The sequence below is a fragment of the Tamandua tetradactyla genome, chromosome 8, assembly GCF_023851605.1.
Source record: "Tamandua tetradactyla isolate mTamTet1 chromosome 8, mTamTet1.pri, whole genome shotgun sequence".
Lineage (NCBI taxonomy): Eukaryota > Metazoa > Chordata > Mammalia > Pilosa > Myrmecophagidae > Tamandua > Tamandua tetradactyla.
The window spans coordinates 90,200,663-90,213,304 of NC_135334.1; the positions used below are offsets into that span (position 1 = coordinate 90,200,663).

Here is a 12,642-nt window from a genome sequence, read left to right on the forward strand (position 1 = left end):
ATTTAATTCATGTCAGCCCTTAATGGGTAATGTTTTATTACTGTTTTACAATGAAAAAACTAAGGACGTTCATATGTTAAATAACTTGTTCAAAGATCCCCCAGTTAGGGTTAAAGTCAGATATCAATTTCAAACTCAGGTATCTTTGCCACAAAGCTTTGTCACTATGCTAGACTGCCTCCTAAGTGAGTAAGGTAATGAAAGAAATACTATGTATGTATAATAAAATGTATTTTGGCATAAATGAAATCCTCAATAAATTAGTGAAAATTCCAAATTACAGAATTTAAAATAAAAACAGATTTGGTTCTATACCATTTATAAACCAAGTCAGTATTATATCAGTGGTAAATACCATTGACTATGATGAGATAAGTTAATATAAAGAAAAGAACAAAAATTGAGGTTCACAGTATCTGTGAGATACTTCAATATCAAAATTTTGAAATCTGAATTATACCTTAGTATTTCTGCCATGTCCATGTAAATGAAAATTCATTTTATAGGATTAAATTACTTGGATATTAGACAGGTCTTGATTTAAAGTAGAATAGGCTTTTCTTAAATGTTGTTTTCTTTGTACCAAAAAGTCTATAATTTTACCTTTTCTTCTTTTCTAGAATTCTGGAGGTGGAAATGGAGTTGATCTTTCTGTGCTAAATGAGGCTCGCAACATGGTGTCAGATCTTCTGATTGATCCCACCCTTCCCCCACAAGTCATTTCTTCTCTGCGGAGTATCAGCAGTTTGATGGGTGCTTTCTCAGGTTCCTGTAGGCCAAAGATTAATCCTCTCACACCATTCCCTGGATTTTACCCCTGCTCTGAAATAGAGGACCCAACTGAGAAAGGCGATCGAAAACTTCACAAGGTCAAAACACAGTGATCAGTCAGCCCTATTTGTCACATTTAATATTGTCACATTAAAATCCTTCTTTAAATTCTTTGTCAAATGAAATACTTTTGGAAGGAACAGCTTCTTTTACACTATACTAAACCTCTTGAGACTTTAGAGGTAGTTGTAAACTCAAATAATTCTAGATGGGTATTTAGTTTTTACTTAAAATAACATTGCTATAATTAGGAATTATAACCCAAATTGTAGCCACTGTTGTTATTGTTAAGTGGAGAACAGCAAGCAAATTTAATCCATGCTGTTTATAGAAACTAGTAATTAAATAAGGTCAAATCTATTTTATTATTCAGAATGCAGGAATTATTCTTGTTGAAAAGCTTAGTGGAATATTTTTTTAATAATTTTCATTTTGTGGTTTACATAGCACTTGCCAAAATTGATTTTTCACATTTTAAACACATTATAGCATTGATTTTTTCTGTTTTTGTTTTAAATATTTTTATTGTCAATCCTTAACAAACATACAAACATTCTATACATGGTGTACAATCATTGGCTCACAGTATCATCACATAGTTGTGTATACATCATCATGATCATTTTTTTGAACATTTGTATCTCTCCAGCAAAGGAAATAAAAAAGGAAAAATTCATACATACCATACCCCTTACCCCTCCCTCTCACTGACCACTAGTATTTCAATCTACTGAATTTACTTGAACATTTGTTCCCCCTATTATTTATTTTTGTCCTTATTTTTTACTCAACTGCCCATACCCTAGACACGAGGAACATCAGACACATGGTTTTCACAATCACACAGTCACATTGTAAAGGCTATATCACTATACAATCATCCCTGTATCTTCTTTTTTTAAAAACTTTTTTTTGTATAGTATAACATTTATACAAAGCAAAGAAATAAAAAAAGGAATCGTTTTCAAAGCACCCTTCAACAAGTAGTTACAGGACAGATCCCAGAGTTTGTATTGGGCTACCATACGATCCTCTCAGATTTTTTCCTTCTAGCTGTTCCAAAATATAGGAGGCTAGAGGGCTTAAGTATTTTTTTATCATCACAATCGACTTTTTTTCCTTCTTTTTTTTTGTGAAAAATAACATATATACAAAAAAGCTGTAAACTTCAAAGCACAGCACCACAAGTAGTTGTAGAACATATTTCAGTTTGACATGGGTTATGATTTCACAATTTTAGGTTTTTACTTCTAGCTGCTCTAAAATACTGAAGACTAAAAGAGATATCAGTTTAATGATTCAGCTTTCATATTCATTTGTTAAATTCTATCTTCTCTACATAACACCACCCATCACCCTTAATCTTTTCATCCCTCTCTCTGGGGGTGTTTGGGCTATGGTGGTTCTAAATTTTTCATATTGAAAGGGTTTGTCACTAATATGGGGTAGGAAGATGGAACTATCTGATGTTCTGGAGAGGCTGGGCTAGGTTTCAGGACTTATCTGGACCAGGGACCCATCTGAAGGTTGTGGGTTTCTGGAAGGATACTCTAGCACATGAAACCCTTGTGGAATCTTATATATTGCCCTAGGTGTTCTTTAGCATTGGCTAGAATGGTCCTGGTTGGGGGTTGGCAGGTTCTGATAGGTTGCAAGGTCTAACTGAAACTTGCATAAGTAGACATTGATTTTTCCATTATTAGAATGGGATTAATTTTTCTTTAAATTTCAATGTTTCAAAATGAGATTACCTTTGGAAAATAATAAATATTGTTCTAAATAGTTAAACATTATGCTTTTTCAGAGTGCTTTTATACTCGTTTATCAGTTTATAAATATCTTCACCAGTTTAAATCATAAAATTTTGAAACTAGAAACATTTGAGTGATTATTCTAGCTCAACTATTCCACAGATAAAGAAACTAACCATGAGAAAATGATATTCAAATCAGTTAACTTTATTAATTATAATAGTACAGTTTTTGGAGAGATTTTGATCTAATTTCATTAATTTCATTTTGCCAGTTCTTAGCATTAGGATTCAGAACTGTTGAAAAATTAAGCAAGCCCAATTTGGGCAAAAAAGTTGGAAAATTATGATGATTGCAATCTAGCTCATAGGTATTTATGTGATACTTTTGTTTTTCATAAGTTTATACTAGTCAAAATCCAATGATCATTAGTACTTAATTATATGGCCATTTTTTCAGCACTACACCTTATGAAAAAGGGGTTAATCACAAGTATCCAAAAGGGATAATACAAATTCATCAATAAACTAATGTATTTGTGAGTTAGTGTTAATTTGATATATTGCTCTTTGTTTATGTTTCCATTGATATTTGATGTTTAGAATTGTAATTCTTAATCATAAAATCATATTTTATCTGTCATGATATTTACTGTTTACCATGTAGAACAATTTACTAGTAAATTTTTAGAATCATTTCAAACCTCAAAATTAATTAATAGGATGCCTAAATACCTAATTTCCTGATCATTTTGTTAATCAGGCTTAAATCTTGTTCTATTATCTACTGGTAGAAATAATTCATATAAGAACCAGGAAGTATTCTAATTTCTTTTCATTGTATTCTTCAAATTCCTTATTAGAATACCATATCTAATTTGGATATCAAATCTAATTTTCTTTATATAAAGAAATAATATAAATTATTATTATAATAATATAATAATTTATATTATTATAAATAATATAAATAATTATATTTTATATTTTTTATAAATATAAAATAATATAAAATACCTTATGCTACTTCAGAAAAATGTTTATGAAAAAATCACCAATAAGGAAAAGGGTGTTAGAACAGGTAATTTAGTATAAATGTTTTATACATATGTTAAGAACTAAGAAAGATTATATGGACCTAAATTATAGCCAGCAAGGATTATGTTACACAAAGAACTTTTTTTACTGTAACTCTAACTAGTCTTGAACCTTTATAAAAGCAATATTCTGGGGAAAATTTAAATATATAACAAAGATTTATCTGTTTGAGATTGCTTTAGTGACTGCTGCTAGGAAAAATTCATAAACAGAAAATCTTTTATGTAAATATCAATAAAATAAATACTTAGCATAGTAAAAAATGGAATATTTTGGTTAGTATGACATTTGGATTAATTGAGAATATTTTTTTTAATTAAGGTAAATATTAGAATGCCAAAGGTGCTCAGAATTTAATTGTTAGTTCAGATGTTAGCTCAAATTCCTGCAGTTTCTCCAAATGAACCACTATGTACATTAGATAACATTGCATAGGAAATATAAAAGGTTGAGGATATAGGGATGATGTTCATAGTTTTTACTTGCAAGCTGTTTTTCCGAATAAATTTTTCACATCCACTTAAAACTCCCACTTGTTTCATGAAACAAGGGGCTAAATGTACAAAAGAAAAAAAAACCTAGTTAAATTGTAGGGCATTCAAAAATAGTTTTTTGGTTGACAGTAAATAGACCAATAACATAGAATGTGAAATTTGGAGGAAGATTGACAAAAATGTTCTTTTTCTCCTGGATATTTTAAAATATAATTAGTATTGATATTTACATGTGCCATCTTCACTATTACATATACATAATATTAAAGGGTGACAATTTTAACCATTGCTAAATTACTTAACAGGTACTAAATAGTAGGAACAGCTTACCCACACCACACCTGAGGAAGAGTTCCGGAACGTCAGGTCTGCTCCCTATTGACCCCTCATCGTCACGATGGGAACACAGTAACAGCGTATGGCCTCAGCAGGGATTTGGTGTTCCAAGGTAAAATCCCAAGGTCTTTTTAAGAAATTTGAATTTAATACATTCTCTTTGTTTCTGTGAATAAAGTTTGGAGTAGTTCTGAAAGCGGAAAGGAGTGGACTTATTTTATGTACAGTGCAGCATGGGTAGTAATAAAATGGCGTAATAGAGAAACTGAGTCTTAAAAAGAAGGTAACATTGTTTCTTTCAAACTTAGGTAGTCTGGGTACAAAGCATGCTGGAAGAACATGAATCGTTGAGAAGGTTTAAGGAAACTAGGATCACTTTAGGGCAGGGTGTTGGGAAAGTTTTTAGATCGGTAAAGGTGGCCATTAAAGGGGCAGCCGCCACTCAGTGCATTACTGTCCACGGATAGGTCAGCAGCGGTTGCTGACTTGTAAAAGGGGAGCGTGTTCCCAGGACGCATCTTAGAGGGTAGATAGAAGATAACAAAACTCTTTTCAAACCCTATTCCTGCAGGAGGGCTGAGACTGCTAACCTATTCTATAGTTCTGTTGAAGATTTACTTAGAATTTAAGAGGACTAATCTTGCAGATGAAGGGTATCTGTAACTACAACTGAATGAGACTGGGAAATGCAGGAGCTGAAATCTTCTGAATGTTCCCTGCTAACAAAGGATTCAGTTGTAATAACTGAAGGCCAGGAAAGATATTGACCTCATGTGTGGATTTTAAGCTTCTATCTAGTCAATTATCTATGTTGATACAATTGGAATTAGTTTAAATCTCATGTGAAACCATTCCGTTATTATCGAGCATGTGTTTGTTGTACTTTTAGTTTGAGCTTTATAGTTTCCCGTTCAAAACAGTAGGTGGCAGGATTGGATCACAACTCCAGATGTTAAAATTTGTGTTGATATTTATGTGAAATATGACCAGATAATTTAAAATTTCCAGATTCTTTTGTGGTTTATTAATTTGAATCTTCTGTGTTATGTTCAAGTAGATGAACTCTTCTTTTATAAAAGAAAACTAAAGTGAAATGATATGTAGAATAGAAGTGGATTATAGTATGAAGTATAGGAAATGAGTTTACCCAGACCTAAACATGATAGTCTTTTTTTTTTTTTTAATTGGAAGCAGAATGTAGGTAGGTGAGTGATGTCAGGAACTGAAAATATGAAAGATGTTTTTAAAACTTTCTCTTGAGAATTGTGGATTAAAAAAATGATGGAAATTATTCTGTTTTTAATCTATCACACTAATGTAAATACAATGGATTTACAGTAAGGTTATTTTTATCCTGCTTCCTCAGATGACTGATGTTGAAATTGAAACTCTGAGAATTATGCACATGTACAGTTAAATGTAGGCAAATTCTAATCATCCCTTAAGATATATTCATTTAACTCTCATTAAAACAAAACCATATGCCTCTTAAAGGATTTAGAAATTGGTAAAATAATTGATTGAGATATTATATGCACCTCTTTTAAAGAGACCAGGCTAGAAGTGATTTTGTTCAGTGTGCAGAAGGTGAAATCTCTAAATTAGTGCTGTCCAATAGAAATTTCTGTGGTGATGGAAATATTTTTTTTTCTTCACAGTGCAGTATAGTAGCCACTAGCTACATGTTGACTATTCATCACTTGAAATGTGCCTACTATTTCCAAGGAGTTGCATTTTTAATTTGATTTAATTTTAATTAGTTTAAATTAAAATATAAATAGCCATATGTGTCTAGAGGATACCATATTGGACAATGCAGCAGTAGATCTTAAAGCAGAATAATGTCTTCTTTTAAACAGGTAGGGTCAGAACCTTAAGGGCAGAGAAACTTTTGACTATAGAATTGTGAGGCATTCATCTTGACTTTTTTAGAGTATTCTATAAGTGAGATTACATATCCTAGATTTTTGAGTCTTAATTTGAACTCGGCTTTGGATTCTGATCATGATTATGATTTCAATGTGATTCCAACATTGAACCTCTCATTCCTGAATCTGTGCCTGACTTTCTCATCCTTCCATTTGACTTTTCATCTGTTACTATTGTTCAGCCCTTATTTCTTGGTATACTGCTAGCATCCTCTAGTTCAGTGATTGCTTGCAACACTGAGTTGCCTAGAAAACCTGACATTATCTTTGCATCCTGTTACCTTATTCTAAAGATATCACTTGTCAAGTCTATCTCTGCAGAATCTTTTCCTCTTTATTGCCTCCTCTCCTTTATCACATTGCCTGTACCGTTTCATGCTTTCATTGCTGCTTACCTGGACTGTTGAATTAGAAGTGTCAAATTTGTAGCCAAGAATTCAAAACACTGTTATTCCCTTATGATGGAGTTGCACCGTTACTTGGAAAAATTAAACAAACTAAAAGAGAGGAGCAGTCTTTCAGAGAATGAGAATAAGACAGATTTGGAAAACTGCTAGGTGAAAGCAACAGGCATGTGATGTTTTATACTTTCCTTGAAGTTTCCTGAGAATTTGTTTTTAGTTTGACTCCACTTTAAAACATAGTCAAGTATAAACTCATTTGTTTAAAGAACAATTAGGGATTTAATTTTGTTTTTAATTCATGCTTAGTCTAGAGAAAAATTGAAGTTTTATAGCCATAGTGGTTATACCTAAGTTATGTCAGGAGAAATCAAATGAAGAAGACCAAAAGCGACTTATTCATACTCTTAAGAGTTTATCACTGTTTGATCTCTTGGAAAATTTAAGATTTTGTTAAGAAGGCTATGCCTTTACGTTTCCAACATCATCTTTCTCTACTTATTTGAAACCCCAAGCAAACTTAACTATTTGATATTCCCTCTCTTTATTCATTTCTATGCCTTTCTCTAACTGTTCTCTCTACCTAGAAGATCTTTTCACTTTCATTTATGTATGTTCATTTTTCAATCTATCTTTAAAGATTGGGCTCAGATATCAGGTCTCAACAATAACATCCTGACATCCACTTCTCTTGTTTTCTAAGGAAAAGAAATCTGTTTCACCTCTGTTTTTGCATAACACCTTTCCCTGGCCTTTTTTAGGGCACTTTTCACTTTTTACCTTGTGTTAGCTATTATGATCCCTCTGATGCCTGCTTGATTATTGTGAAGAGTTTGGATTGCATTAAAATGAATCTTTGAGGATAAATGACTGTTTAAGAAGTGTCCTGCGGTTGTGTCATATCCATACTGGATTGTGACAATTGATTCTGCTTCATGCCAGAGGTTTAGACCTGAAATAGTTTCTCTGCTCATGAATTTTCAAGAAACGCTGAATAATGCTTGTCAGGATTAGATAAGAATGAGATTATCACTCTCTGAGTTCCAGTGTTAGTACATACAGATAAAAGAATAACCAAACTGATATCCTTGGACTGGCTTCTAGGCCCTTCCTGAGAATATACAGAGCACATATTCAGGGCTCACAGCTACTCTTTGAACAGTCTTTCCCTGAGAAAAAAATAAAGTAGGCAAATTGCTTGCAATTTTAACCCCGTGACTATCAACTATAAGAATCTCCTACACTAGAGAGACTGTCTAACCTATTTGTGATTTATCCTTCATCTCCATAATTGTTCTGTAATCAGATCTAATAACTTGTAAGGCACTTGCCTGGCAAGGGTATGTCCCCAAATAATGTACTTGGGAACCAGCTTCTCAATTCTATGTCTTAAAATTTATCAGCTGTTTGTACCAAGGTTATATTAGTAAGCCCAAATGCTATTTGATACCCAGAAATTCAGAAGTGCCAATGCTATCTATCATCCCTCTTAGCTTTTTAAGAGAATGGCTTTATAAATCTAGACATTTATACACCTAATTAAAGAGAAAATGAAGCTGTAGAAACCTTGTTAAGGTAATTTACACTGCCTAAAAGTAACTCTCAACATATGGCTTAATTTTGTGACATCCATTGTAATGTTTGCATTCGGCTTAATCACTCACTTCCTGAGTCTGCCTTTAATCACCTTCCTACAAATTATTAATAATTATTGGGACTCCTAGACGGTTTCTTATTTTGCCCTGTGCTTTTTCCATCATTGCTTTATGTAATCTCATTGAGGTGTTTGTTTTTGTGATTCTGGGCCAGAAATTAATGAGTGGATTCTGGAAATAAACTGAGAATTTATAAGTTGACCTTTGCCTCTTAATTTTGAAAGGCTAACTGAATATCTATTTCAGTTATTATAAGATCCTGGATTAAGGTAATAGACTATGGAGTGGCACTGTGGGTCTTTTCTGAAAAGAAGAATTCCTTGTGTTTCTTTTGAATTTGGGCCAAAGTGTGGACCTTGGTAGAAAACACAGATTTTTCCGTTTGAATTGTCCGGGGTGGTATTCTTCTTCTTTTCCAGTCTCTCCCAGTCCACATATAGATAATGATTGAACATCGATAGGGGATGAGTTTGTTGTGCAATATTAGTTGTATATTGCCTTCTTTTATAACCTTGTCAACAAATTATTATTACTACTGGTTAGAGGAAAAAAAGTAAGATAGAATTTAAAGGTTAAAAGGCACTTTAGAAATCCTTTATTCTATGTCTCTAATTTTACAGCTGGAGAAACAGATACAAAGATAGAATCAGAATTGTGATGTTATAGCGCATACGTTTTAGAGTCAAAGAAATGGGAAATTGAATTTTAGCTCTTCTGCTTATTAGCTGTGTGAAATTTGAAGTCATTGCTTAGCCTCCTTAAGTCTGTTTCCTTATATGTAAATTAGTAATAACGACAGGTAACTAATAAGATTGTTCAGATGATTAAAAGTGGTGAAGTATATAAAATACTTAGAACAATGGCTGATATGTACTACATACTCAAAATAGTACCTGTTGTTATTGTTGCTATCAGTAAAGGAGTTGTAATGAAGTAGTTGCCAACTGATTTTATATGCCTTCTCTTAATGACACAGAGTGGAGAAACAGAGCAAACAAAGATTTCTAGGAAAGGAGCCAAGGAGAGCCTTAAAAGCAGAGGGTTAGATAAAAAAAGAAAAAGAGTTCACTCACTGGATATTGGGAAGGTGAAACCATATGTTTTCTGGTTACTTAAGAATAGGACCCTAAAGAGATGTTCATTCATTTACTCCACAAACATCTTTTGAACACTTTGTAGTATTAACTAGCATTCTCTAGAGAAACAGAATCAGCAGGGAATATCTGTAGATATAAAATTTATAAAAGTGTCTCACGTAACTTTTGAGCACCATAGAGTCCAAACTCCGTAGGGCAGGCTGTGAAGCCGACTACTCCGATGATGGGTCTAGACGAACAGGAGAGGCTAGCCAGCTGAAGCAGGCAAAGAGAAACTGTCTCTTCTGAATCCTCCTTAAACGCCTTTCAGTGATTAGATTAAACCTCACTCATTGCATAAAACACTCCCTTTGGCTGATTACAAATGCAGTCAGTTGTGGATGTAGCTGATTTGATCATGACTTAATTCTATGAAATGTCCTCATAGCAACACACAGGCCAGCACTTGCCCAACCAGACAAACGGGCATAACCACCTGGCCAAGTTGACACATGAACCTGGCCATGGTAGGCACTGTACGTTGCATCCACAGTGAATGCAGAGATGAGTAAGACATAGCCTCTAAAGAAAATCACAAATTAGTAGGGGAAAAGAAACCCTAAACAATAAAATTATAATATAATATGGCTAAGTACTATTATAAAGACATGAACAAAACCTCTTAAATCACAGACTAAAAGATCTTCCCTTATAAATGGGGTGGGGATTGCAGGAAAGATGGGGGGAATTGGAGGAGCTCATTGAAAATTTAACCCAGATGAATAAAAGTTGAGTGAAACTAGACAAAGAGTCTTGATTTATCCTTGTGCCTGTGATGACTCACCAGATCAAGAGTTGACAGAAAAAAACAGGCCACGAATATCTAAGGAATATCTAAGATTTATGGTGTGCTTGCTATATGAATGGCATTGGTCCAAAAGTTTTCATATGTACCAACTCATTTAATTTGTAGTAGATATATTAAACTTAAACTGTATTTTATGTATCATATTGTTATACTATGACAGCCTGCTTACGCATAATTTCTGCATAACAGCCCTAAAGTCTACGTCAAATATCTCAGTTGTAGGAAATGACTAGCCTAAAGGTAATCAATACCTGTGAGGAGAGGGAACACGAAATAATGGAAACTGTACTTTAGGACAGTAGTTCTCAGTGAAGTCCCTGGACCAGAAGCATTATCTGAGAACTTGTTAGAAATGCAAATTATCTGTTACCCACTCCACACCTACTGAATCAGAAATCCTGAGGATGGGAGCAGCTGTCCTTCAGGTGGTTCTAGTAATCTGCTTTAGCCCTACTGTTGGCAAACTATAGCCTGTAAACCAAATCTGGTCCATAGCCGGTTTTTGTAAACAAAATTTTATTGACATAGCCATAACCATCATTAATTATTGTCTATGGCTACTTCTGTGCTATAGTGGCAGAGTTGAGTAGTTGCAACAGAGGCGTTATGGCCTGCAAAGCCAAAAATGTATTTATTCTCTGGTCCTTTACAGAAAAAAGTTGCTGGCTCCTGCTTTAGACTGTAGACACAGGTCAGGATGCCAAACCCAGCAATGATATTAGCAGATATTTCCTAAATGAATTGAAGACATTGAAGAAAAGAAATGAAATGTCTCATAGTTTTAGAATTATTAACCTGTTATTTTTCTTTTTTAGTCAAGGATGCTATCTGAATGGGCCCTTTAGTTCAAATCTACAGACAATCCCGAAGCAAAGATCATCTTCTATATCGCTGACTCATCATGTAGGTCTGAGAAGAGCTGGTAAGAAATTATTCTGTATGATTTAAAAACAGGAAGTCTCAGAATATATGGTAGTACTTTTTATTTTCATTACACATTTATGTCTAGTTTTGAATACCATTTCATGTTTTGTAATTCAACATGACTATTTGACTTGGCTCATTCATTAGTTAAGCATTTTTGGAGCACCAGCTATGTACAAGGTACTTCATTAGGCACTAAAGATAGAGAGATAAAAATATAATAATCTCTTTTACTAACTTGAATAGTTGTGCCAGTTTGAACCACAAAAAAATTATGCACCACAGAAAAGCCATGTTTTAATCCTGATCTGATCTTGTGGAGCAGCCATTTCTTTTAATCTTAATTCAATATTGTACAGCAGAAACTTTGATTAAATTGTCTCCACTGAGATGAGACATGCCCAATTATGGGTGTGACCTTTTGATTAGATGGAGATGTAACTCAGCCCATTCAGGGTGGATCTTAATTAGTTTACTGGAGTTCTTTAAAAGAGGAAATTTTTGGAGAAAGCATAGAAACAACAGAGCTGAGAGAAACTTCAAAGCAGAGCTGACACAGATGTCAACACTTAGAGGACAGAGATACAGATGTTTGGAGATGCTTGGAGCCCAGCAGACATCACCATGAGATGTTAGGCAAGCCAGAACCTGGAGAGGGCCAAGGGAAGTCAAGAGATGAAAGCCAGCCCTAGAGAAGCAAAGTGAGGCACTCCCTCAAAACAGAATCTGAAAGCTATGGAGCCCAGGATCAAGGGATCAGCAGATGCCAGACACATGACTACCCAGCTGACAGAGGTATTCCTGACCCATTGGTCTTCCTTGAATTAAGGTATCTCTCCATGGATACCTTAGTTTGGACATTTTTATAGGCTTAGAACTATTGTAAACTGTAAAAAAGTTGTAACTTATTAAAAAAAATTTAAAGCCATTTTTAAAAGCTTTTACTTTTAAAAATGTGTCTGGTATATCACATTCTGGCAGCTTGCAAACTAACACAAATGTAGTTTATATCCAGAAGAAGGGAAAGTCGTTTGAAAGTGTGTTTCTTTTGTAGAATGGAAATTGTGGGGGAAAAAAGTCTCAGTACTAGAGTAGGAAAATCCCTTAGTATATCCTTGTAAATCATTCTAATTAAGGAATTTTCTTTAAACCAGAAGGTTATTGAATGCTTTGAAAGTTCTTAGATTAAAGATATTTTGTAGATACAACAGAGCAGTAGCAGAGCAATATTGATATTTTGCTTTTGAAGTACAATATGTCTGATATTAAGGCAATGGGATA

The 12,642-nt window shown here is 33.7% G+C and overlaps 1 protein-coding gene across 3 annotated transcripts in view; it reads left to right on the top strand.

Annotated features, from left to right (window-relative positions):
- Positions 1-12,642, top strand: part of PDE3B (phosphodiesterase 3B) — a 212,438-nt gene that overhangs the window by 146,564 nt on the left and 53,232 nt on the right. For all 3 annotated transcript variants that reach the window (XR_013156831.1, XM_077114071.1, XM_077114070.1), the window contains exons 3-5: positions 621-869; positions 4,479-4,621; positions 11,253-11,359. Coding sequence is in view for 2 of the 3 variants with exons in the window: in XM_077114071.1 (XP_076970186.1) it covers positions 621-869; positions 4,479-4,621; positions 11,253-11,359 (499 nt within the window). In the remaining variant the exon portion in view is untranslated. The remainder of the gene's footprint in view (positions 1-620; positions 870-4,478; positions 4,622-11,252; positions 11,360-12,642) is intronic.